Raw genomic sequence first — 25,039 nt, forward strand, 5'->3', positions numbered from 1 at the left:
GTTCCATGAGGCATAGCAAGACCCTGACAGCCACAAGCATGACACCCAGAGGCAGAGGCATGATGGGACTTGTAGTTTTGCAACAGCTGGAGGTCCGCTAATTGCATATCTCTGCAGTAGGGTATGAAAAAGAACAAAATTCCGTCAATTCTATTCATAGAGTTAAAATTTTCTATCTTCAGATCAAAATAAAGGAAACGTGGCATTAGGTATTCAGAGGTCGTCTCCTATACCAGTGGTTCTCAACCCTGCCCTAAAAGTACACCCAACAGGTCATGTTTGCAGGTTTTCCTTTATCTTGCACAGGTCCTTTAAAATCAGAGTCAATGGCTTGGTATTTTGGACAGCTATTTTACCATCTTAGAGAAATTCCCAAAACATGGCCTGTTGGGGGTACTTGAGGACCACTGTCCTAAACAGTACACAACAAAAAACACTTTACCGTTGTAGGACCAAACAGGAATAGAGGAAGTTTTGCATGACATGATGCCAAAAAAAACACTTCAGAGATCAATGAATAAATGGCTCTTAAAAGTGGTACTAAACCCACTATTTAAAAAAAAATATACCATTATTGGCACCCGATCTGTGCCACGATGATGGGACTTAGTGGTCGCATGTGCAGCAAAAGACACGGAACCTAGGGGGGAAGACCGGGCGAAGTTAGAAGCACCCCGAACCCGCAGAAATTGGTGACATTGCAGTGCTGTAGGGCACATTATGACAGGTAAGACTGTCACAATGTGCTAGTATGTGGTAAAAGTACATTATGACTTAAACCTACAGGGGGTTCATATTTTTATGTATTAACCAGGTTTACTACCATTTTAATTTGTACACATTACAAAATCAAAATGATCACCATGCCAATCAACGCATTTTGAACCTACCCAGGTCTTGCTCACAGATACAATAACAGAGGCCTAAAAAATGCCAGCAGTGATATCTTCTCTACTTTGCAAATAATACAATCATTCTTTTTACATTAATTACTTTATGGTTGCACAAACAATAATGGCCAGTTCACACCAGAATGCAGTTTGGGAAACCCATGGTCAGTGTTTGTTTTCAGCACCATGATCAAAACGCACTGAACTTGCGATCTGTAGTGGGTGTCAGTGAAACGCTAACACCCCAAACATAGGTTGCAAAGCGTTTGCCTGCAACAGATTGCATGGTACAGAAGTACCTTGCAGTCCAGTTACTCTTGCTTTTGTAAAGTAGTGCATGCAAGTGAATGGGCTGAAATCACTGCACCCAGATCGCATGTGAATCACATAGGAATGCATTGTGCATTCCTGTGCGATTGAAGGTGTGAACCGGCCCTAAGTCACTGATCTTGCCTGAAATCCTAACATTTGCAAACACTTCTGGTCTGCCTTCATAACTGCAGGTGGCGGGGGCAGGGAACATCACAGATGAGAACAGTAGAAGAGAGAAGGGCCGGAAACTCCATGTCCATATCAAATGTAAAAATACTTTTATTGACACATGTTAAAAAAAGTACAAAAGCAGACGCGTTTCGGCACACCGCCTTGATCACCGATGAGAACTGATACTTCCAGGAAGCAGTCACATTCCTAGTAATGTTACATGGGTCACAACATTGGAAAAAGCAATGGGCACCAGATAAACTACGTTTGATAGTTACTTAAGAATGCAAATGGTAACACAAGACTGCAGGATTTTTTTCAATCAAAAATCATCTCTGGTGACAAGGTCCCTTTAAAACAGGATAGGAGAAGGCTAAACTCCTGTCAGCCGGTTTTAGTGGTCGTTCCCAGTTGCAGATTTTTCCTCACTTTTTGTCCAATAAAAGGGGCTAAATGAACATTTGCTTTGCAATAATAAAGCTTTCCAAATGCTTTGCATAGAATATGCCTGTTCTTTACAAGAATAGGGAATGGTCTAGTACACGCAGCAAATTTGCATCTCTTTGCATTAATTTGATATTGGCTGCAATATTTAGAAGGTGTTACAAACGGCAAAGTTTGCCAAATGCAGATTCCATTCCACAGCGCAGATGCGTTATGAGCGCTTCCAAAGCATTTGGCACTCATGTACGCAGGGCTACAGCAAGGTTCTTTTTCTTGGGTTTTCCTCCTAACCATTACCCCCAACTTACTGTCGCTGATAAACTGTGCTGGAAAGCAGGTACAACACATACCATGAACTCTATATTATGTTTTAAAAGTAGCCATAGACAAATATAGCTCAATAGTCCGGTGTAGCCAAACAGCCTGCTGCTTTTTGGGAGAGCAAGTGAATATCTGTTTTTATTGCTATATGCAAGTTTTTAACCTACTGCCCAAGGATTTGCTTAGTGTGATTTCCTTTGCAAGTTTTACTTGCTATTTTTTGAATAAATGTTTTTTATGGGTTACACTAAAGGGAGTATACGCTTTTTACTTTTCATCCTGTTGATGAACCAACCCTGACTGGATCACATTTAGTGCTTTGGAGTTTTCCTTCATAAGGAGATGTAACACACGCATTTGACCATACTATATGATGGTCCACAGGATCCAGTAATAAGCTTTAACCACTTCCCGCCTGCCATATAGCAGAATGATGGCCGGAAAGTGGTTTCATTATCCTGACTGGATGTCATACGCAGGACAAGCCGCAGGGGCGCGTAGCGCGGCAATAGTTGGTGTGGTGTGTCAGTCTGACACACCGCATCACCGATCTTGGTAAAGAGTCTCTAACGTAGGCTCTTTACCATGTGATCAGTTGTGTCCAATCACAGCTGATCACAGCGTAAACAGGAAGAGCCGTTTATTGGCTTTTCCTCCATTCGTACTGACAGACGCGAGTAGAGGAGAGCCAATCAGCTGCTCTCCTGACAGGGGGGGGGGGGTTCTGCACTGATTATCAGTGCAGCCCCCCAGGATGCCCACCAGGGATGCCAATCAAAGCCCATTAGTAATACCTACCAGTGCCTCCTCATCAGTGCTGCCTATCAGAGCCATCAGTGCCCCCTATGAGTCTGATCGCAATCCAGTGATGTGCATGAGAGCAGCAGCTCTCCCAAGTCTCTGCCTCCTCATTGGCTGAGATGCAGCAACAGGAACCATTGGCTCCCGCTGCAGTCAATCACAGCTATTGAGGAGAGAGTAAGGGGTGGGGCTCATGGACACAGAGAGCCAGGTCGACAGCGAGCATGCACGGGTGTGCCCATAGTAAGCGGCTTGCTATGGGGGCACTCGGCAAAGGGGAGGGGCCCAGAGTGTCAGCAGCTCCAATCCTTCCCTATGAAGGGAGGATTGGAGTTGCTCTGTAAAAAACCCCTATTGTGTCCCCCGCCAGAACACTCCGGCCATTGACGGAAGGCGCTGATCGGGAGCAGGTTGGCAGACCTTGTTCGATCATGCCCCCTTCCACAGAAGCTGGCCGAATAGGGCCAACTCCAGTACTCGGGTCAAATGTGGGCTGGTTGCTATTGTACTGGCCGATGACACCCGCTGTTCAGCCGTGTATACTCACAAGTTATACGCAGTCAGCCTTGACAACAATACCCTAACAATTGTCCCTACATCAACTTGGTTGCAGAATGTCAGTGCGCGGTCCTCTCTGATCCTCATATTTGGATCAAGGGTCATGCTGTCCTCTGCTGTCTGTAAGGCTTGGTTCACAAAGTTACGATCAGATTTTGATCAGACTTTCAGTGCGATTATTTGACGCTACTTGGATGTGGTTTGCATATTTACAATCATGCTGGAATGACACCAAAGTGGCACAGGATTTTTTTGCAAAATTGTGCCGTGCTGCATTGATGTGAACAAGCACCACTGAAAACAATGTTATTTCCATTGTCATGCAGTTCTGTGTAACCCAAGTCGCATCTGAAATCGCACTAGGGTGAACTAGGCCTAAATGGTTAGACAAGCATCAAGTGCCAGTAAGAGCAGCAATGCCGTTTGGGGTTGAAGGTGGTTTGAGATGCTAGGCTGTGGCAGCAACAGTGCACCTTCACTGTGGTGAACCACCATCTTAACATTTTTGTAAATATAAACTACCTGTAGAGGGATTTCAGTGATTTTCTGTTTTGTTTTTAGCCACCACAATTGAAGTTATATTTAAAATTGCTAAACTTTTGCTCTAGTGACAATTGAACAATTTTGGTTTTACCATCACTTTCTGTGCCAGGGATAAAAGTCACTATGAAAAAAATAGAGAGGGTTAATTATTATTACTATTATTATATAGCGTCAACAGCTTGTGTTGTGCCTTACAACATGAGGTTAATCTCCTTTAGGCTCCATGCACACTAGCTTTTTTTTTTTTTTTTTTTTTTTTTTTAAGGTCCTCGAAGCGGTTATTAGCATTCTAGGAGCAGAAAAAAAAATGTTTTTGTAGTTTCTTGGAGCATTTTTTCAGCAGCTGAAAGCTCCGAAATGCTACTAATAGCGTTTTTTAGCCCCCCCCCCCCTTTCTATTAAAGGAACTGCAAAAATGTCAACGTTCCTAAACGCTACTAAAACACTACTACAAAAAGCTATTAGCAGCGTGTTTTATCCAGCATTTTTTTAGCTAAAAAAAAAAATGCTACTGTGCATGAAGCCTAAATCTCCCATTGGGGACATGGCTCACAATAGAAGACTAATAGGGGTTTTAAACCTTATCTGCTGCGTTCAAAACTAAAAATTTAGATGTACTGTAGGTACACTGTATGCATTGGTTCAAGCAAATGTACTAATTAAAACAAAAAGTTTTTGTACTTACACCCAATGTAAACTCTCCAAGAGCTAACAACATATATGTTGCATTAACCATACTAAGAAAAGCCTGGATATGCAATAGTATTAGAATATCCATGTGTTTTATATATGCATTCTGTGCTATCTGGTATTACAAAATAGATTTTAATGCAACCTTAATAAAACACCAAATTATTTACATCTCCGTTTTTTCATTCATGAACTTACAAACACAGGACTGAGGACAGACATCGTGAACCCTTTAATGACAGCACCATCTGCCTAAATCAGGGATGTCCAAACTACGGCCCTCCAGCTGTTGCGGAACTACACTTCCCATGAGGCATTGTAAAACTCTGACATTCACAGACATGACTAGGCATGATGGGAGTTGTAGTTCCTTAACGACTGGAGGGCCATAGTTTGGACACCACTGGCCTAAATACAGTAGCTGACAGAGACGCAGTAGCATTAGAGACATAAAAGTTAATGAAGTTGTCAAAAGGAGAAGTCTTAACAGTACACTAAATAATCATAAATACTGAGCCGGAAAGCACACAGTTACAAACACTATGGCGGTGACCTGCAGCACTAACAGCATCAAGGCAAGAGTTTATTATCTGGTTTTATTGCTCCTTCAGGATTAATCTGCTTCTTTATTTCATTCCAATTTGAAACGCATAATATGCAAATAATCTTCATTTTATTATGTGCCACCTAATAAGGACTGCAGGATGTGTCACGGCTGGATATTGCACGCCACATGAAGACAAAGCACATTTATGAATTCCAGATGAGCGAGAAGAAATATATGAGCTTTTGGATCTTGATAAGAAATATCAGTGACAGCTATTTCATCTGTCTAGTCCAGGAAGACACAACAAAAAGACATTGCAGAGGAATCAAAAATAAAGTGTTTACCAAAAGACTTTATTGCAATGCACTACACATACACAATAGTCTTCTTTTTTTTTTTTTTAAATGTTATCAAGAAATGCTTCAAAGAGTTTGAAAATAGGGTGGTACACTTTTTGTTATTACAACTAACCCAATATTTCAGAAAAAAAACTAACTATACACACTCACACAAACAGTGTTATTATTTGTTAGAAAATGTAAATGCTAAAACTATGGCAATATTTAAAATGGCAGGCATATCAGGATAACGTGATAATGAAATATAGTTTGCAGGTATGTTAAAAGGAGGAGTTTCATCCTGGGTGAAAAAAAAAAAAATTAAAAAGTCAGCAGCTACAAATACTGTAGCTGCTGACTTTTAATATATGGACACTTACCTGTCCAGGGAGCCCGCGATGTTGGCACCCGAAGCCGACCTGTCCATCGGCATCGGGTGCAGGCATCCTTGCGGCTTCACAGCCTGTTTCCTACGTCGCATGCGGGGGTCGCCGTGGCACTTTCGGAATGGTCCCGTCATCTTCCGGGACACACACAGGTCCTATGGGTTGGGGGGGGCGCCAAAAAAAAAAAAAACACGCAAGTGACGTACGTCGCCGCAGTGCCGTGGGATGGAGGTCTCGAGGAAAATGTAAAAAAAAAAAAAGTATGTAAAAAATAAATGAAATACATCCAATAACGAGGATTTTTGCTTACGTTTGCCAAGTTCAATTTTTGCCTGGAACTCCGCTTTAAGCTGCTAATGTAATGCTGGCCATACACTATATGAAAAATCATCTGAAATTTGGTCATTTGGCCAGTTCGTTCGTTTTTCGGCCAATTAATGAGCACGAAAATCGATAATTGTCAGGGTGTATTTGAGCCGAAAAAACGAAGGATAAGTTATGAAATTTTCTGCTCAACAAACTAAATTAAAACGTTAATGTGTTTCCCGTCCAAACTTTACTACGTATATGTAAAAAAACAAACAAAAATGGATTCATTTATGTCCACTGAAGGATTTATTGGTCATTACATGATGGCACTATCGTTTGCTCTCACAGCCGAATGTCCGTTTTTCAAAAATGGGTTTGGCTGATTTTTCATACAGTGTATGGCCAGCATAGGACTAACAAAATGAAGCACTCTCATTAAACAGGTAGTGAAGGAAATTCACACCATCATAGCTCAGTAAAATGTAGATATTAAATGAACTTGAAAATGAAACTGAACCGAAACACTAAAATGTATTGGGGCATGCCCTGAAATTAAAGTGGTCGTAAAGACTTTTTTTTTCTTTTTCACATAACAAACATGTCTATACTTACCACAGAGCGGCACCAATCTTCCTCTTCTTGGGTCCACCACTACCAGCCCTCCTGGCTCCTCCTCTCTTGCGAGTGTCCCCAATTAAAAAAAAACTGATTCCCATTGGGGCAATCGTGTAGGCTCGCTTCTGAGCCCCGCTGCTGAGTCCATTAACTCAACTCGCCCCCGCACTTTCTCGACACTGGATTAGGAGCCAATGGCTCCCACTACTATCAATCTGCCCAATGAGGGAAACAGCTTCATGAGCTGCTGCTCTTGTGCATGTCGTTCGATTAGATCGGGTTCAAGTAAGAATAAGGGGGGCTGGGGGGGACCCTACAGCAGAGAAGGTTTTTTACCTTAATATATAGAAATACAAATACTGTAGCTGCTGACTTAATATGAGAACACTTATCTGTCCAGGGATCCAGCGATGTCCTCACCTTCTTTAATCAGCTTCGGGTGCAGGAAACGTTGAAGTGGAGGGTGCAAACAAGGGGGGCTTCCCCTTTTGGGCGGAGCTCCATTTTAAGGTAAAAAAAACCTTGACACTTTAGAACTATTTTAAATAAAGTCTGTTTTAACCCTTTCGCTGCCCGGGCCTATAGAATAAGATTATGGTAATGGCATTTTTTATATGTTGCAGGATATTTTCTATATCCTTATAATCTGCAGATAAGATGAGGCTGCACCCAGTAAAAAAGATACCAAAGTATGTCAAATCTCAAAACTGTGAAGAAAATCAGTACTCAAAATTGTCCATAGGAAATGCTTTAAAAGCCTTGGCAGCTCAGCAGTTTAGACTGAACTACAGAAGGTGAATAGAATTACAGTGTCGTAAAAAAGTATTCATACCCCTTGAAATTTTCCACATTTTGACATGTTATAACCAAAAACGTAAATGTATCTTATTGGACCCAGTCTCAAGTCTTTTGCAGACTCTTAACAGATTTTCATCTAAGATTTCCCTGTATTTAGCTCCATCCAACTTCCCATCAACTCCGACTAGTTTCCCTTTCCCTGCTGAAGAAAAGCATACCCACAACACGATGCTGCCACCCCCATGTTTCACGGTGGGGATGGTGTGTTCAGGGTGCTGTGCAGTGCTAGTTTTCCGCCACAGATAACATTTTACTTTTAGGCCAAAAAGTTCAATTTTGGTCTCATCTGACCAGAGCACCTTCTTCCACATGTTTGTTGTGACTCCCACACGGCTTCTCGCAAACTGCAAATGGGACTTCTTATGGCTTTCTTCTTGTCACTCTGCCATAAAGGCCAGACTTGTGGAGTGCACGACTAATAGTTGTCCTGTTGACAGATTCTCCCACCTGAGCTATGGATCTCTTCAGTTCCTCCAGAGTTACAATGGGCCTCTTGGCTGTTTCTCTGATCAATGCTCTTCTTGCCCGGCCTGTCAGTTTAGGTGGATGGCCATGTCTTGGTAGGTTTGCAGCTGTGCCATACTCTTTCCATTTTTGCATGATGGATTGAAAAGTGCGCCGTGACATGTTCAAAGCTTGGGATATTTTTTTTATAACCTAACCCTGCTTTAAACGTCTCTACAACTTTATCCCTGAGCTGTCTGGTGTGTTCCTTGGCCTTCATGATGCTGTTTGTTCACTAAGGTTCTCTAACAAACCTCTGAGGGCTTCACAGAACAACTGTATTTATACTGAGATTAAATTACGCACAGGTGGACTCTATTTACTAATTAGGACTTGTGAAGGCAATTGGTTCCACTTAAGTTTAGTTAGGGGTATCAGAGTAAAGGGGGCTGAATACAAATGCACGCCACACTTTTCAGATATTTGTAAAAAAAAAAAAAAAAATTGAAAACCCATTTATAATTTTTCTTCCACTTCACAATTATGTTGCACTTTGTGTTGGTCTATCACATAAAATACAATTAAGTTTTTGGTTGGAACATTACAAAATGTGGAAAATTTCAAGGGGTATGAATACTTTTTCAAGGTCTCTCACAGTTGACACAGGAATACCCTATACCCAATATGTGCTGTGCATTCGTTCTCATAAAACGTACAATACTTCCAATACTTGTATTTGCAATTAGGGTGGGGGGAATTTTTAATTGAATTTTGTAAACAATTTTTTTTCTAACTTAAACTTACTATCATAAGGGGGCTAACAGGTCATGTTTAAGGAGAGATATGAGATCAGTTCATGACGTGAACTCCTAACGTCTCCCCTGCAATCTGCTTAACAGTTGCTCAAATCTCTTCCAGGAAAAATGTGTTGAAGAACGACTACAGGGCTTTACCTAGAATGCATATGGTGTGTAACATCTGTGCATAAACTACTTTGCACAAATAGCTGCACAAATCTAGGACAACTGGGAAAACACAAACAGTGTCTTTATTCTGTATGGGCAAATGCACCCACATGCATGAAGCCTACTGGTTAAAAGTAAATATTAATTTTCGTTACTACTTATATCCTTTTTGGGTTTTTTTGCAAATAAAATATCAAACACAGGACACATCAATGACAATGACTTAAAGGCTATTGATTTAAATTGTAAAAGTAGAGTTAAGCCAGGTATGCAGAAATACACCTATCTTACTTATGTTTTTCTTGTTTAAATCTGTTCCAGCGACAGCAAAAAAAACCTCAGCCCAGCATCTGAATACAGATCATTTTGCTGCTGTGTGAGAGAAGTGAGTTGGACCTACAGCTCTATCTAATCAGCAGGGAGCATGGGCTTTCTCCTTGATGCCGGGTTCACACTTGTACGACGAACCCTTGTACGACGGCCCTTTGGTCTGGCATGGATTTTAAGGAGAATCCCCACGCTGATAAAATGGCGTGGGGTTCCCCCCCCCAATCCATACCAGACTGTGAGCCGAGCATGCAGCCCGACAGGTCAGGAAAAGGGGTGGAGACGAGCGAGCACCCCCCTCCTCCTGAACCGTACCAGGCCGACCCCCCCCCCCACACACACACACCAAAGCACCTTGTCCCCATGTTGATGAGGACATGGGCCTCTTCCCAACATCGGAATGTGGAAGCCCCCTTTAACAAGGGGCCCCCAGATCCCGGCCCCCCCACCCTATGTAAATAAGTATCAAGTGCATTGTACCCGTACCCATTAACCTAAAAAAAAATAAAGTGTCAAAAATAAAAAATAAACACAGTACACAGGTTTTTAAAGCAATTTATTAAGACAGCTCCAGCATCTGTTTCGATTTCTTCTCCCCTCTCCAGCTCTTCTGCCTCTGCCGGTTCTTCTCTCCTCTCTGGGTCTTCTCCGCTAATGTCTTCTTGCCCTCTCTGGTTCTTCGCTCTCTGTCCACTGTCTTCTGCCTCTGCCGGGTCTTCTTCGCTCTCTTCTCGCTCTTTTGCCGGGTCTTCTCTTCTGTCTTCTCGCTCTGCTCCTCTTCCATTGTTGACTCAACCCTCTCCCCCGCTCTAATGCTGGGTGCGCAGTGTGCCCACTACTTATATTGGCATGGGGTGGGGTCACTGGGTGGCGTCATCCGGATTGGCCCTGCCCCTTATGACATCACCACCCAGGGCATGATGGGGATGTGACATCATAAGGGGTGGGGCTCTGGATGACATCACTCAGCGACCCCGCCCCATGCCAGTATAAGTAGTGGCACACCATGCACCCAGCATTAGAGCGGGAGAGAGCATTGAGTCAACATCGGAAGAAGAACAGAGGGAGAAGACCCGTCAAAAGAGCGAGAAGAGAGCGGAGAAGACCCGGCAGAAGACAGTGGACAGAGGGAGAAGAACAGGAGAGGGCTAGAAGACATCAGCGAAGAAGACCTGGAGAGGGGAGAAAAACCAGCAGAGGCAGAAGAGCCAGAGAAGAAATCGAAAGAAACGTTGGAGCTGCCTTAAAAAAATTAGTTTAAAAACCTGTGTACTGTTTTATTTTTGACAGTACAAAGAAAAGCATAGAGAGGAGAGCTGAGTGTAATCTGAGACTTGAGTGTAGGGACCAGACACATTCTCAAAGGGAAACATGCACAGTCTACTGTACATTGTCTCATAGGGAAACATGCACAGCTGAGACTGTCAAATCACCTTTGGTGTGCTGGTAGGTAGGTAGGTGGGCGGAGCTGTCTCCCACGATCGCCTGGTGTAAAGAGTAGCGGTCAGAAGAGACTTATGCAGATAACAGGAGGGAAGAAACAGCAGACAAAAAAAAAAAAAAATAAAATCACACAGGGTGCTTTGGACTGAGGCTACTATACACTATAGAGAGATATGCTCTGCTCATTTTTCATTTCAGGTTTACAACCACTTTAAATAAACTCTAGTTGCCTAACACTAATACTGATGCTTTGGCTTTATAGAGTTGGTTAATGACCCAGAACAAAAATAGAGATAAAGAATTCCAGCACTTTTCTGAAACTCATCTGTTTGGCTTCAGCACTCAGTCACTGACTCCGAACAAGCAGAGGACAACTTGGCAAATAGCATTTTCCAAATAACAACATAAATGGCAGCTTAAAGGTTACTCTCCAAGTGTACAGTGAAGTGTAATGAAGCAAGGTTTATAATGTTTCATAAATACCTGTGGATCCTGACAGCTTTTTCTCTATCAGAGTCATTCTTTAATAGGGTGTTGAGTGTGAATGGAGCTGCTGTGCTTTCATCCAATGCGTTGCAGTCAACACCCTGCTCGCTGATTGCCAGCTGCTTTAATCATAGTTTATGTAAGACTGGGACCTCCTGTATAACTGGACAACTCCTGGCCATTGCAGGAAGTGAAAAGTAACAGATCTGCTTGCCGACAGGATCAACAGGTAATAAAATTAGGTTACGGGGGAACTCAGAAAAAACAGCACTGCTGGGTTAATTCTAGAAACAGCCTCAATAATGTAAGTCATTATTTATGTTGCTTAGTTACACTTTAACTCTCTCTCGGTCTACAAGCCTTCCAACAAAAAACATGAATAGGACTTCCTTTATATCAAAAGCATGATTATTAGTACAACAGTTGTATGGGTGCAAAATGTGCACAGTACATCATGAGTGACTCTACATTTAAGCATCTTTTTTTTTGTTAGCACAGAACACAGATGCACTTTTTAGAGAGCAAATCTCTTGAGTTCAGTATCTCTGTACTACAGAGAGGTTCCTGGCAATGACATTCAGACACCTGCCACTCCATTTGGAGATTCAAATGAACAGCATCTGTAGCACAGAATAAGAAATGTCATCTTGAAATTAAATTTCTACATCACAACAGACATAATTCAAAGAGTTTGGTCTAAGTTTGGTTCTACAGAAGCCATCCTTTTTAAATTTCCGTACATATCCATGATAATGTAAACTTCAATGCAAAAGGCAGATCACTAGTCTACCTTCTACAAGTAATAATTTTTAGGAAATGTAAGACCCTAGGTTATATTATGTATAGGTAGACTTTTGAGATATAAAATATACAGCCTAACTCCAGGTTTACACATTCACTTTAAAGTAGTTCTAAAACCAAATAGTTTTTTACTTTAATGCATGCTCTGTGTGAAGGTAAACATACCCCACTGCACGGCCTTACCCCCTCCAAACACTTACCTGGCTTCATGTCACTCCCTTTACTTCCTGATTTCACATGATAAAATGACTGCAAGAGAGCAACAGGCCCCTGCTGCCATCAAACTCCCATGAGGAGGGAGCGGGGGTGTGGCTTACTGCCAGTGTGTGTCCATGAATGCACACAGCTCGGCACAGGACCCAAAAGGGACCACGCACTCATGGATGCCTTCTTAAAGCGGAGTTCCACCCATTTTAATTTACTTGATGTCTATTGCATACCCATTGATCATGCTTTTACCAATGGAATTATTTTTTTTTTTGGCATGCAAGTACATTTTATTTTAAGGTTTTACCCGCACTTCCGGCATGTCCCCCACCTAGGCGATTACGTCACTAGGCAGTTCACAAGGGCTCCTGGGATAGCGGGAGTCCTTGCGAATCGCCTACTGAAGAAATCTCGTGTTATTTGCAGACAGTAAATGACGCAAACGTGTCCGATTGGCAGGTTACTATAACAATGGGGCGGGAAGGTCCGCCGATATTGCTATGGCAACTTGTCAAGAAGACGGAGAGCCGCGCTGCGGCATTACTGCGCATGTGTGAAATTGAGAGGAAATCCCGGAAAAGAAGACAGGAGGGCTTCAGATGCCCACAGCTAAAATGGAACCTGCCTGCTTCCGAGATCAGCCAGTACAAAACAATTTTCAAAGAAAGTAAAATTGCAACACATATGACATGTTGTAATTGTTAATGTACATGTTTGGACAAATGCAGAGCAGTTTTTAAAAAAAAAAAAAAAGTGTTTGGGGGACTGGAACTCCGCTTTAATACCCAGCTTGCTACAGGGGGTACCTGGAGAAGGAATGAGTCTACAGCATTGACAAGGATTGCCAGAAGAGGAGGTATTCAGTGCCTTGCAAAAGTATTCACCCCCCTTGGCATTTTTCATGTTTTGTTGCCTCACAACCTGGAATTTACATGAATTGTTTGAGGATTTGCATCAATTAATTTACAGAACATGCCAACAACTTTGAAGATTTTTTTTTTTTTTTTATTGTGAAGCAAACAACAAATAGGACAAAATAACAGAAAATGTCAATGTGCATAACTATTCACCCCCCTAAAGTCAATACTTTGTGGAGCCACCTTTTGCGGCTATCACAGCTCCAAGTTGCTTTGGAAAGTCTCTATGAGCTTGCCACATCTTACCACTGGGATTTTTACCCATTCCTCCTTGAAAAACTGCTCCAGCTCCTTCAAGTTGGATGGTTTGCAGTCCGATGCTGCATCTGTCCCCCGGCGCTTCCAACACTGAGAACCAAGTGATCAAACACTGCCGATTGCTCGGTTCTCACAGCTCCACGAACAGAGAGCTGTCTTACCATCAGTCACAGCTCTCTGTCCTGACCCCTCCTCGCTCACTGGAGCGCTGGGCTGTGGAGAGCTTGAGACGGGTGTCGGTACAGGGATCTGGCGGATCCCGACTTCCAAAGTCGTGATGATGCCAAGCCCAGATCGACTTTGACGTCAGCAGAGAGAGGACTTCAGCCTGCTCTCTGCTGAAAATGGGTCATAAGAGTGCACTCCTGTGATCCATAGAAGTACAGCCAAACAAGCTTTGGCTGTACATCTCCTTTAAGTTAGAATCAGCCATGCAACTAGATTTTCTGAAAAAAAGTGCAACAATGGCAGCACCCACATTTCTCTCAGTACAGGGCCTCTTAAGTATCACATGACCACTCCAACACCAACCACATGTCAAGTTAATGCCATGGGAACAGAACAAAAAACATTTTATTGCAGCTTACCACATCGAACGACTAGTAAGCTGCAACATACTACATATTTGCTATAGAGTTTAGCTATGCTTTAACTAGGGGGAAAATAATCACAAATTTATTTCTCTTAATACAGAATTAAAAGTAACAAAAAATAAGGAAAACATATGAACATATATCAATAAGTCAAAGGCTGCCAAAAATGCAAAAGGTCACATTTTCATAACTGCTGTCAGTAAAGCAGTACAGAAGGAGATCAAAATAATTACACATTCAGTGACTAAAGTACAGATGCCTCTTGGATTTTTTTTTTATTTGAGTGGTTGCCTTCTGTATAGCTAGATGAACATATGGGGAATAAAATGCAATCAAAAGCATTAAAATCTATTCCTGATGCGAGTTTGTAAAGGAATCAGCAGCTGCAAACACAAACATTAAGGAAACACTTCTCTTCAACAATGAGTAGCTTGGCAAACAATCTTTATTAGAAGCTCACAGACCCTTCAACTTCCAAACTCTTGTCACTGCTAAAAAGCAAGATCCTTCTTTAGTAAAATCTACAGCATTTGTGTAGAGTCTAAATAACCTTTTCATCAGTCACTCCAATCAAACTTTATTTCCTGGCTGAAAATTGGTGGCTCTCCAAACTGCATACAAATGGACAGCACAATTCCAAACAAAAAGTAGAAAGGAAATATTCATACTTTTATATCTCTATTGCCCCGTACACACGGTCGGACTTTGTTCGGACATTCCGACAGCAAAATCCTAGGATTTTTTCCGACGGATGTTGGCTCAAACTTGTCTTGCATACACACAGTCACACAAAGTTGTCGGAAAATCCGATCGTTCTAAATGCGGTGACGTAAAACACTTACGTCGGGACTATAAACGGGGCAGTGGACAATAGCTTTCATCTCTTTATTTATTCTGAGCATGCGTGGCACTTTGTCCGTCGGATTTGTGTACACACGATCGGAATTTCCGACAACGGATTTTGTTGTCGGAAAATTTTATATCCTGCTCTCAAACTTTGTGTGTCGGAAAATCTGATGGAAAATGTGTGATGGAGCCCACACACGGTCGGAATTTCCGACAACAGGGTCCTATCACACATTTTCCGTCGGAAAATCCGACCGTGTGTACGGGGCATAAGGCTTAATGTACACGGGACATTTTACAACCTCTCCTGAACGATTTAATTTGACAGAAAGTAACCGACATTTAAAACGTCCATTTTGCAGCATTTGCGATTAGATGCACCTTTTTTTTTTTTTTTTCCTCAAATAGTCAATAATTAAAAATGCCTGTAAACGAAACGCGGTTAAACGCAAGTTACCGCGTTTACAAGCTGTTACAGGCGTTTGGCATTTTAAATGCCTCTGAACATCCGTCCTGAATGCATTTTTCTGATTTCCAGAAAATGCTTCTAAACTTTTAAACTAAACTTGTCTAGAAAGGACTATAAACGACCCTGTGTACATGTACTGATAAGAGGAGAGTTCAGGGGCAGCTGAAAAAGAAGACCCAACGGCTCCTAAATGTCCGTTTACCAGCAGCAGTGTACATGAAGCCTTATATAGTGGAACCTTGGATAACAAGCATAATCCGTTCCAAGAGAATGCTTGTATTCCAAAGAACTCACATATCAAAGTGAGTTTCCCCATAAAATTCCATGGAAACAAAGATAATAATTCATTCCACATTGACTTCTATTGTATGCAGTACTGCATGTGGCCAGAGGTGGGGGAGGGGGCGCCGGAGAGACTCGGAAATACTCAAAAACCGCTCGGATGCACTCGGAAACTGAGTATTTCCAAGTGTTTCCGGGTATTTTTCTGAGTGCATCCGAACGGCTCTGAGTGTCACCGGCCACCCCTGCACCTCTGGCCACATGCAGTACTGCACACTGCAGAGGCTTGAATACTGCTCATTTTGCGAGACAACACTCGCAAACCAAATCAAGAGTTAAAAAAAAATAACAGCTCGTACCGGACAGTTTACTGTCCTTCCGTCCTTAAGGACAATTGCTTCAGACTGGGGGGGGGTTCGACAATGCGTCGATCGGGGTGGGGGGGGGTTGGGGCACGATTGTGACTACGGCTCTTTGAGAGAGCGGGAGGATGATGGAGGGCAGGGGCGGGAGCTGCTCAGTGATTGGTGGCTAGGCGGTCCTAGCAACCACTCACCAGCTTGTACTATTATGAACTCCGCCAGCTCCTGCTCCCGCTGTCCACCCGGCACTATGCTATCCTCTGATCATTGCTCTGATCAACACACACTTCCAGGTAAGTGCTACCCACACAATGCTGTGTGTGTGTGTGTGTGTGTGTGTGTGTGTGTGTGTGTGTGTGTGTGTGTGTGTGTGTGTGTGTAGGGGGTGGGGGGGTACACTGTTGGAGGGGGGACAGAGGACACTACGGAGGGATTGATGTGAAATGTGAAGGAAGTCAGATCACACTGTTTATGGGGGGTACAGGACACAACTGGGTGGAGGAAGGGGGTAGAGGAAACCACTACAGTGGGGGGGGGGGTGATGTGAAGGGGGCAGAGGACACAGCATTGGATGGTAAAAGGACACACTACTGTGGGGGCCAGAGGACACTACAGGGTGGGGGTGATGTAATGGGGACAGAGGACACTACAATGGAGGGGGGGGGTTCAAGTGTAGGGGGCACAGGACACAGCATTGGGTGGAGAAAAAATTAAGTAAACCTCATTTATTTCTCAGGGATTTCATATCACCCCTATTTTTTGACACCGCACTATTCTTTTATCTCATGTGCTACAAAAAGAGAAATAAACAAAACAAACAATTCATGGAGAATACTGCTAATTCTGTTAAAGATCAGGTTTGACTTTATCTCCCTGGAACTTATATGCAGCAAATGAGTCGGGAAATGTAAAAGCCTAATCATGTAAGCATTTTTGCTTTTTTTTTGGCAGGTTCATTTTTTGATATATAGCGGCAGTTCTATATTTGCATGAAATGTACTGGTGAAAATTGGTTGTTTGCTTTTTATTTGTACAAAAACTACAAGCATAAATATATTCAGCAGCCAGCATGTAGACTGACAGGGATTTATTTCTCATTCTGTTTTTATGAAAATTCAATAATGTGTATTTCAAGAACATGTAGTTTGAAGTGTTTGATTCATATTGATGTCTACCACGAAACTATGTTTCTAATGTAATTCACTCCTGTAATGACTGGTTGAACATAAATTGCATGTAGGACAGGTTTAGTGTTTCTGTCTGTCCAGTGTATGGTAGGTATTGTGCTTTTGTTGTGTGTTATTTGTGCATTACTTGAGTTGGTAAGCATTGTCTAATGCCATGGTTCTCAACCTTACTGAGAGCAGTACATTTTTCCAATATCTTCCATGCCCCAAGTATGCAAAATTTGTTTAAAACCTATTAAAAACAGTAATTGGTGAACAATATGAGTTGCTGAAATTGAAAGAGACACAACAAAGTGTGCAAATATTTTACAAAATCTACATTTTCAAAAACAAAATGTATTTTAGTGCATTCAAATAAAATATGGTCTCTCAATTTTCCATTAATTATACAAGTTGAGTGGGGCATGGTCTAGCTTGCAATGTGAACATTCACATGAATCTAGCACATCTTCACCAGTGCATTATACAAAAACAACTTAATAGGCAGGGTGGAGGGCTCAAGCCTTAATGTGAATATCTTGCGATAGAATATACAGAACATTCAAGAGAGAACAACTAAAGTGAAACAGAGTTTGAAAGAGCTTGAAGACACCATACAACTGATACCTGCCGTGGCCTGGAGGCCAAAGTCAAACTGCTGAAAGAGAAAAAAAAATGATGACCTAGAACAACCTTAGCCTAGTAGACTTACAGAAGAACAATGCAGAGGAATTCACAGAAAAATGGGCTATGCTGGAGCCAACTAGAGTTTTATTATTGAGTAAGCAAACTGGGCGCTGAGCTACCCACCTCCACCAGAGCAGATTCCTGGTCCAATTGTGATGAAGTTACTGAACTACAGGGAAAAAGACAACATATTAAGTCTAGTAAGAATAGATCACAAGACCAGGGTGGTATAGAAACAGCACACCCACTATTTTTTTTTTTTACTAGCCCTGAAAGTGTAAACGCTTGGATAGAAACTTCCCCCTGTGTGACAGGAAGGCTGCCCCACCTGAAGCTCACTTATCTGTTACCTTGCTTCTTTTTCTTAGGGTTACAACCACTTTAAATACTTAGGCTTAATGTGCACGGGACGTTTTTACAAACTCTCCTGAACGATTTAACCACTTACCGACCGCCGCACGACGATGTATGTCCAAACTTTGGCGGCAGATATCGTTGTTATGGCAGCAGCTAGCTGCCATAAGCCCGGTATCCCCGTTTTCGCGCGGTGGCCGGCTTTCAGATAAAAGTGGTCCCTGCGGCGGATTCGCCGCGAGATCACTTTTATCGGTGGTGGGAGAGGGACCTCCCCCCTCCCGCCGCGATCCAGTGCCCTCCGCCGCTTACCGGAGCCGTCGGTAGCGGCGGAGGCGATCGCGTCCTCCTCTGTGGTGTGTCTGGAGACGAGTGAGGCTAAGATGGCGCCCACTCGTCTCCATGACACTGTTGGGCGGAAGCGACGTCAAAACGTCACTTCCGTCCACGCCTCTTAAAAGGCATATTTTTTCAAATGTCATTTTTTTAAATGACTTTTTTTTTTTTTGCATTTTAGTGTAAATATGAGATCTGAGGTCTTTTTGACCCCAGATCTCATATTTAAGAGGTCCTGCCATGCTTTTTTCTATTACAAGGGATGTTTACATTCCTTGTAATAGGAATAAAAGTGACACCATTTTTTTTTTTTTTAAACAGTGTAAAAATAAATAAAATATTGTAAAATAAATAATAAAAAAAAAAAATGTTAAAACTCCCGTCCTGACGAGCTCGCGCGCAGAAGCGAACGCATACGCAAGTAGCGCCCGCATATGAAAACGGTGGTCTAACCACACATGTGATGTATCGCAGCGATCGCGAGAGCAATAATTCTAGCCCTAGACCTCCTCTGTACCGCAAAATATGCAACCTGTAGAATTTTTTAAACGTCGCCTATGGAGATTTTTGAGGGTAAAAGTTTGACGCCATTCCACGAGCGGGCGCAATTTTCAAGCGTGACATGTTGGGTATCAATTTACTTGGCGTAACATTATATTTCACAATATAAAAAAAAATTAGGCTAACTTTACTGTTGTCTTATATTTTTATTCAAAAAAGTGAATTTTTTCCAAAAAAAGTGCGCTTTTAAGACCGCTGCGCAAATACGGTGCAAAAAAAAAGTATTGCAACGACCGCCATTTTATTCTCTAGGGTGTTAGAAGAAAAACCATATATAATGTTTGGGGGTTCTAAGTAATTTTCTAGCAAAAAAACCTGTTTTAAACATGTAAACTCCTAAAATCCAAAACGAGGCTGGTCCTTAAGTGGTTAACTTGACAGATAGTAACTCATGTGTAAAACTGTCAGTTTTGCTTCATTTACATGCCGCGTTTTTTTCAAAATAGCCAAAATGAAAAACGTCTGTAAACGAAACAAGGCTAAACACGAGTTACCGCGTTTAGCGCTTGAAATGCCTCTAAACTCAGCATCTGAACTAATTTTTTTGCTTTCCAAAAAAGGCCTCTAAACTCAACTGCCTAAAAACGACATTAAATAAACCTGTGTACATGTACACATTAGATAAAATTGTATGAGTTAAGGGGCAGCTGAAAAAAGCAGTCAACTGCCTCTGAGCAGCAGTGTACATGAGGCCTTAGGGATAATAATTCACAATGACCTTTCCTAAATTTACTGCACTCAACACAGACCCCATTGTAACCCAAATGCAATCTAGACTAGGGATTTAGGGATTCCTCCTTCTCAATTTAATAGGTAGAATAAACCGAATATAGAGAATATACCTTCCAAAACTTCTATCCATGCTAAAAAGCATCGCCTATGTTTCTGTAAAATATTCCACAAATAGATTCTATGATCTCCTCCTTTATCTGCAATAGCAAATATCTCCATATAGCAAAGCAAGGGAGGAGGGGCTTTGGCCTAGCCAAACTTCCCAATAGTTAACCACATCCCAGCTATCATAGGTCTATGATTTGTTACACCAAGAGGCCCTCTGCCTAATGTTGGACCTATATGGTTCTCATGTTTGTCTGACTGATAGATTATATATTATGATTGTTGAGAACTGTATCAAAGCACTCCCCTCTAGCATGGCTCACATCTGAAGACAAAGTATACCTTCAAGGCTCCTACTTCACTGTTCTGAATCAACTATAAACTTAAAGAACTGTGGTCATCCAGACTCGCAGTGGTGCTCAAGTCACTATGTCACCCAAGTTTTCTCACCTTTGGCCAAAAGCTTTGGTTTGCGATTATGAACAGGCATTTTTACAGTTACCTTATTCTAAGGCACGCATCGTCTCTCTATCAGCCTCAAGATTGGAGGCAATCAGGAACTTCATGAACTTTAAGCTTTAGCAATGGTCTACATCTGCGTACATCACATGCAGTTGCAGCAAAGCCCCATTCACTTGAATGAGTCATGTCTAGCAACGGTACTACCTGAAGAATGCAACCTGTGGTAACATTTTTTGGCAGGCTATGTGTACCATAAGCTCTGGTCTCCAGGTCAGGTTAAGAGGAAAGGCAACCTGTTTTTACCACCTCTGACCAAAAGTGTCTTTATGCAGGTTGGTGCTCCGTGACGCGTGCAGCCTTGTGCTGCCATCTGTTGGCGTGTTACAAAACCAATCTCAAAACTTTTATACCACCTCGTATAACTAAAACATTAATCTTGGGAGCGAGTCCAAGATGGCGACGTGAGTGGCTGCTTCTTCTCAAGCTCCGCTATATAGCCAATGAATATCCTGCTCCTGAGGGTGCAATTCTTCCTGCTATGACCGACTGACACCTGGATGCGACGCAGATTGTCAGGTGCATTATCCAGGAAGGGGAAGAAGCTCCATTTTCCTCCGATTTCTTGCACTGGACCCCCCATTGCAGTCGGCGAGCTGACATGGTTTTGGGGTGGGAAACCCTCTCCAGTTCTGGGGAGATGTTGTTCTAATTGGGCTTCTGTGTTTCTCTGTTTCATGATTTTTTTCTTATTGCATGACATTATACTTATCTATTACTGTGCTTGGCTTTCTATTACTGCCGCATATTTCTTCCTGCCTTCTCCGGGTTCAGCAACCCTGGTGGGGGGAAACTGCTGTCTTTGATCCTAACACCCGTTTACTGGACAGAACTCATGTCCTCGCTTAACATCTTGTCTTGGAACACTAGGGGGCTGAATTCTCCAATAAAACAATCCCTCGTGTTCGAATTTCTTAAGACATACACTATAATCCACACATATGTGTGTTATAAGAGACTCACTTGGTGGGTAGTAGAACTCTTGCACTCAGAAAGCCATGGGTTGGACATCACTACCACTCCACCTACTCAAATTTTGCAAGGGGTGCGAGTGTTTTTGTGCTCAAGTCACTCCCTTTAAAGCTCCTGGACCCAGATGGTAGATATGTCATTATTTAAGCACAAATTCATAGTCTAAAGTGGATTATTGTAGGTTTATACTTGCTGTCTCCTCCCTCTCTGTTAAATAGGATCACAGCCAAGGTGGCGGAGTTTGCTACTGACAATGTTGTTCTCTTGGGGGATTTTAATCTAGTGCCTGACTCTGGCATCGATAGGCTGACAGCTGCAGGTTCTCTGCATCTGGGCCTGGCAGCCTGGGGGACACTTATGGTCTTACGGATGATTGGAGGTGGAGGAACCCGCAGTCCCTACACCTGCCACTCATCGTCTTGCAACACTTTTTCCCATATAGATTTGGCTTTTGCTGGAAGGTCTGTTCTGCCCGGAGTCAGGGACATCAGGATACTGCCGAGGAATATCTTGGATCATGCTCAGCTGCTCGAGCCTTGATCCCCTCGTCAGTCCCAACGCATTTTTGAGCAGGGGAGAAAACAAGAAGGCTGCTGACTTGGCTTTCCAAAGAGCAGTCGGGGGGAATTAGTATCCTTCACATTACTGGCCCGACTGGAGACCTTCTTTATGCCCCCGACAAGATAAACCAGTGTTTCGCTTCATTTTACCAAACAATTTATAGCTCCCAGGTAACATATGGCACAGAGAAGCTGACATCATACCTAGAGAGTATAGACATTCCGGTTCTCACGACGACATACCGTTACATACCGTAAACTGGATGTACCTATCACGGTAGAGATTTTGAAGGCGCTCAAATCGTTACAGACTAGTAAGACCCCTGGGTCTAAAAGGTATCCCGGTAGTGTTCTACATACTATATGCTGAAGATCTGGCCCCTAGACTGCACTCGGTATACACCAAGTCTATGGAAACAGGGACGCTTCCAAGCTCAATGGGGGAAGCGGTCATAGTGGTGATCCTCAAGCCAGAGATGATCCCCTCCATATGCTGCTCGTACCGCCCCATCTCCCTCCTAAATGTAGATGCAAAGCTACTAGCCAAAATCCTTGCTAACAGACCAAGTACAGTCATAACTGAGTTAGTCCACTCGGACCAGACAGGGTTTATGCTTGTACGGGGCACAGATATAAATATTTGAAGGCTTTACACTCATATTGCAAAGGCACAATGGGAGTGGTGGTCTCTCTGGATGCGGAGAAGGCCTTCCATTCGGTCGAATGGGGATACCTGTGGGCGGTCCTGTCGAAATTTGGATTTGGCCCCAGATTTCTGACCTGGATTTAACAGATTTATGCAAATCCAGGGGCGCGAGTTCGTTCAAACAGCAGCTTTTCTAATTCCTTTCCCTTGGGACATGGGACACGACAAGGTTGTCCCCTGTCTCTGGCATTGTTTGCCCTAGCCTTGGAGCCTCTAGCCATACATAGAGAGCGGATCAGGTTGTGCGGGGTATAGTAGTAAGACCAGTTGAGGAGAAACTGTCCCTATACACAGATGACACTACTCTATTTGGCTGATGCCTCCTAGTCGCTCCGCTCAGCGTTGACTCTATTTGACCAATTCAGACGCTAGTCGGGATTCCGTATAAACTGGGATAAGTCAGTACTTTTCCCCTTACACACCTCAGTCCCTCGCATAGACACATATACACCTCTTAAATGGGTCGACAAATTCACTTACCTGGGAATCAGGGTGACTAGCGAGGTTGATGAATATTTAGAGAAAAATGCAAATCCCCTGCGGACACAACTTGCTTATAAATGTGGAACCTGGCGTACTCTTCCATTAACACTGGTGGGAAGGTTGAATCTATTAAAAATTATATACTTGCCCAAATTTTATATTTTTTCCAGAATACTCTGTCCCATGTTCCCAAGGCTTTTTTGGGCGATTGGAGAAAGTTATGGTTTCTTTTGTGTGGGCTTGATAACCTCCCAGGGTGGCGAAAGGCATATTTCATCTCCCATTATGGGGGGGGGTGTTACTGCCAAACTTCCAACGTTACTACTGGGTAATTCTTCATGGATTCAATCAGTTAACTCAAAAAAAAAATTTGACAAAGTCTGGTCCAGGTGGATAGATACATGTGGTTGACTATTCCACAAGAGGTTCAGAAGTAGATTGATATACCTTTGGGTACACATTTTGGGTGCTCTGGGTTTTTGCCTTGCCTATTAACCCTCCCCCTAAGTCTCTCTCCCCCACCTCCCCCGTCTTAATCCTTCCTTCCGTTGACTCTTGCCCTTCCACCCTCTAATCCACCACTCTCAAATGTAACGTCCATCATAAGGGCTAGCTATTAAGGGTTATTGTGCCGATTACTGCTGCCTGAAATTACATGTGTCCTTTATACAGTTCTCTTAGCTGGCATTATAACCTGTATTATAACTTTACGGTTAAATCAGGGGTTAAACCCCTTGAATATGATTAATTTTACTGTTGATAATTTTGTAATGCAATTGGAATATGCCTGTTGGCATGTGTTTTGTACTGCTGATTTGTTCAATAAAAACTTTTCTGTTAAAAAAATATCAATCTTGGATGTAACCCCCAAAGGCACAGTAAGTATAACGTACTAACTAAAAACACACACACACAAATTGTTACCTGTATAACCAGCAGTAACTGGCTGTTCAGCTGGGAATTTTGCCTTTGGAGGTGCAGGTGGTGGTGGGGTTTGCGGTCTAGTAACAGATGTTGGCTCTCTCATACGGTTAATAACATTGTCAGACAACTATAAAAAAAAAAAAAAAGGCAAAAGTAGAAATGATTAACAATATGTCAATGGCTTTGTTTGAATAAAATAAGATATTATTACAAGTGTAACTAAAAGGCAAACTAAAACTAAAGTGTGCCCCTGATGACTTTGTTTATGATGTTAACGCTTTGGGCGGAGCTGGAAGCCGTGACATCATTGTGCATGCACGCACATTCCTGGGAATTCTGGGATTCATAGTTTGTAATGCTGATTTGCAAATCCTTTGTAAGTGATTTTAACCAATTTTAATAAACTTATTAGCTGGATTTATACATTGAGATTTTGAACACTTTACATGGTTGATGCCTGAAGTTAGGTGTATGCTACTGATGAACCACTGTGATCATTCCAGGGGTTGCCGACCTATGGAATGCACAAGTGCTTTTTGTGACTTCTCTTTCTGAAGGTCACATGCACGCTGGTAAGCCTCAGAGACACACTTGGTGGAGGAAACGTGGTGTTTTTGGGTGATCCTTTTGCGGATGATGTTCTGTCACTGAAAATCTCTACTGTACTCCCTTGTGAACTAGTTCCTCTTCTTAAAAGGACTATTATACCACTGCTTGGTTATTAATTTTCATATTATGTGCATATATGTTC

General features: G+C 42.5%; 1 protein-coding gene across 1 annotated transcript in view; it reads right to left on the bottom strand.

The window, feature by feature from the left end:
* CHCHD3 (coiled-coil-helix-coiled-coil-helix domain containing 3) overlaps positions 1-25,039 on the bottom strand; it is a 245,425-nt gene that overhangs the window by 216,319 nt on the left and 4,067 nt on the right. Inside the window, exon 2 of the mRNA XM_073619418.1 lies at positions 24,289-24,415. Within this exon, the coding sequence (XP_073475519.1) occupies positions 24,289-24,415 (127 nt within the window). The remainder of the gene's footprint in view (positions 1-24,288; positions 24,416-25,039) is intronic.

Source organism: Aquarana catesbeiana, linkage group LG03, assembly GCF_042186555.1.
Source record: "Aquarana catesbeiana isolate 2022-GZ linkage group LG03, ASM4218655v1, whole genome shotgun sequence".
NCBI lineage: Eukaryota > Metazoa > Chordata > Amphibia > Anura > Ranidae > Aquarana > Aquarana catesbeiana.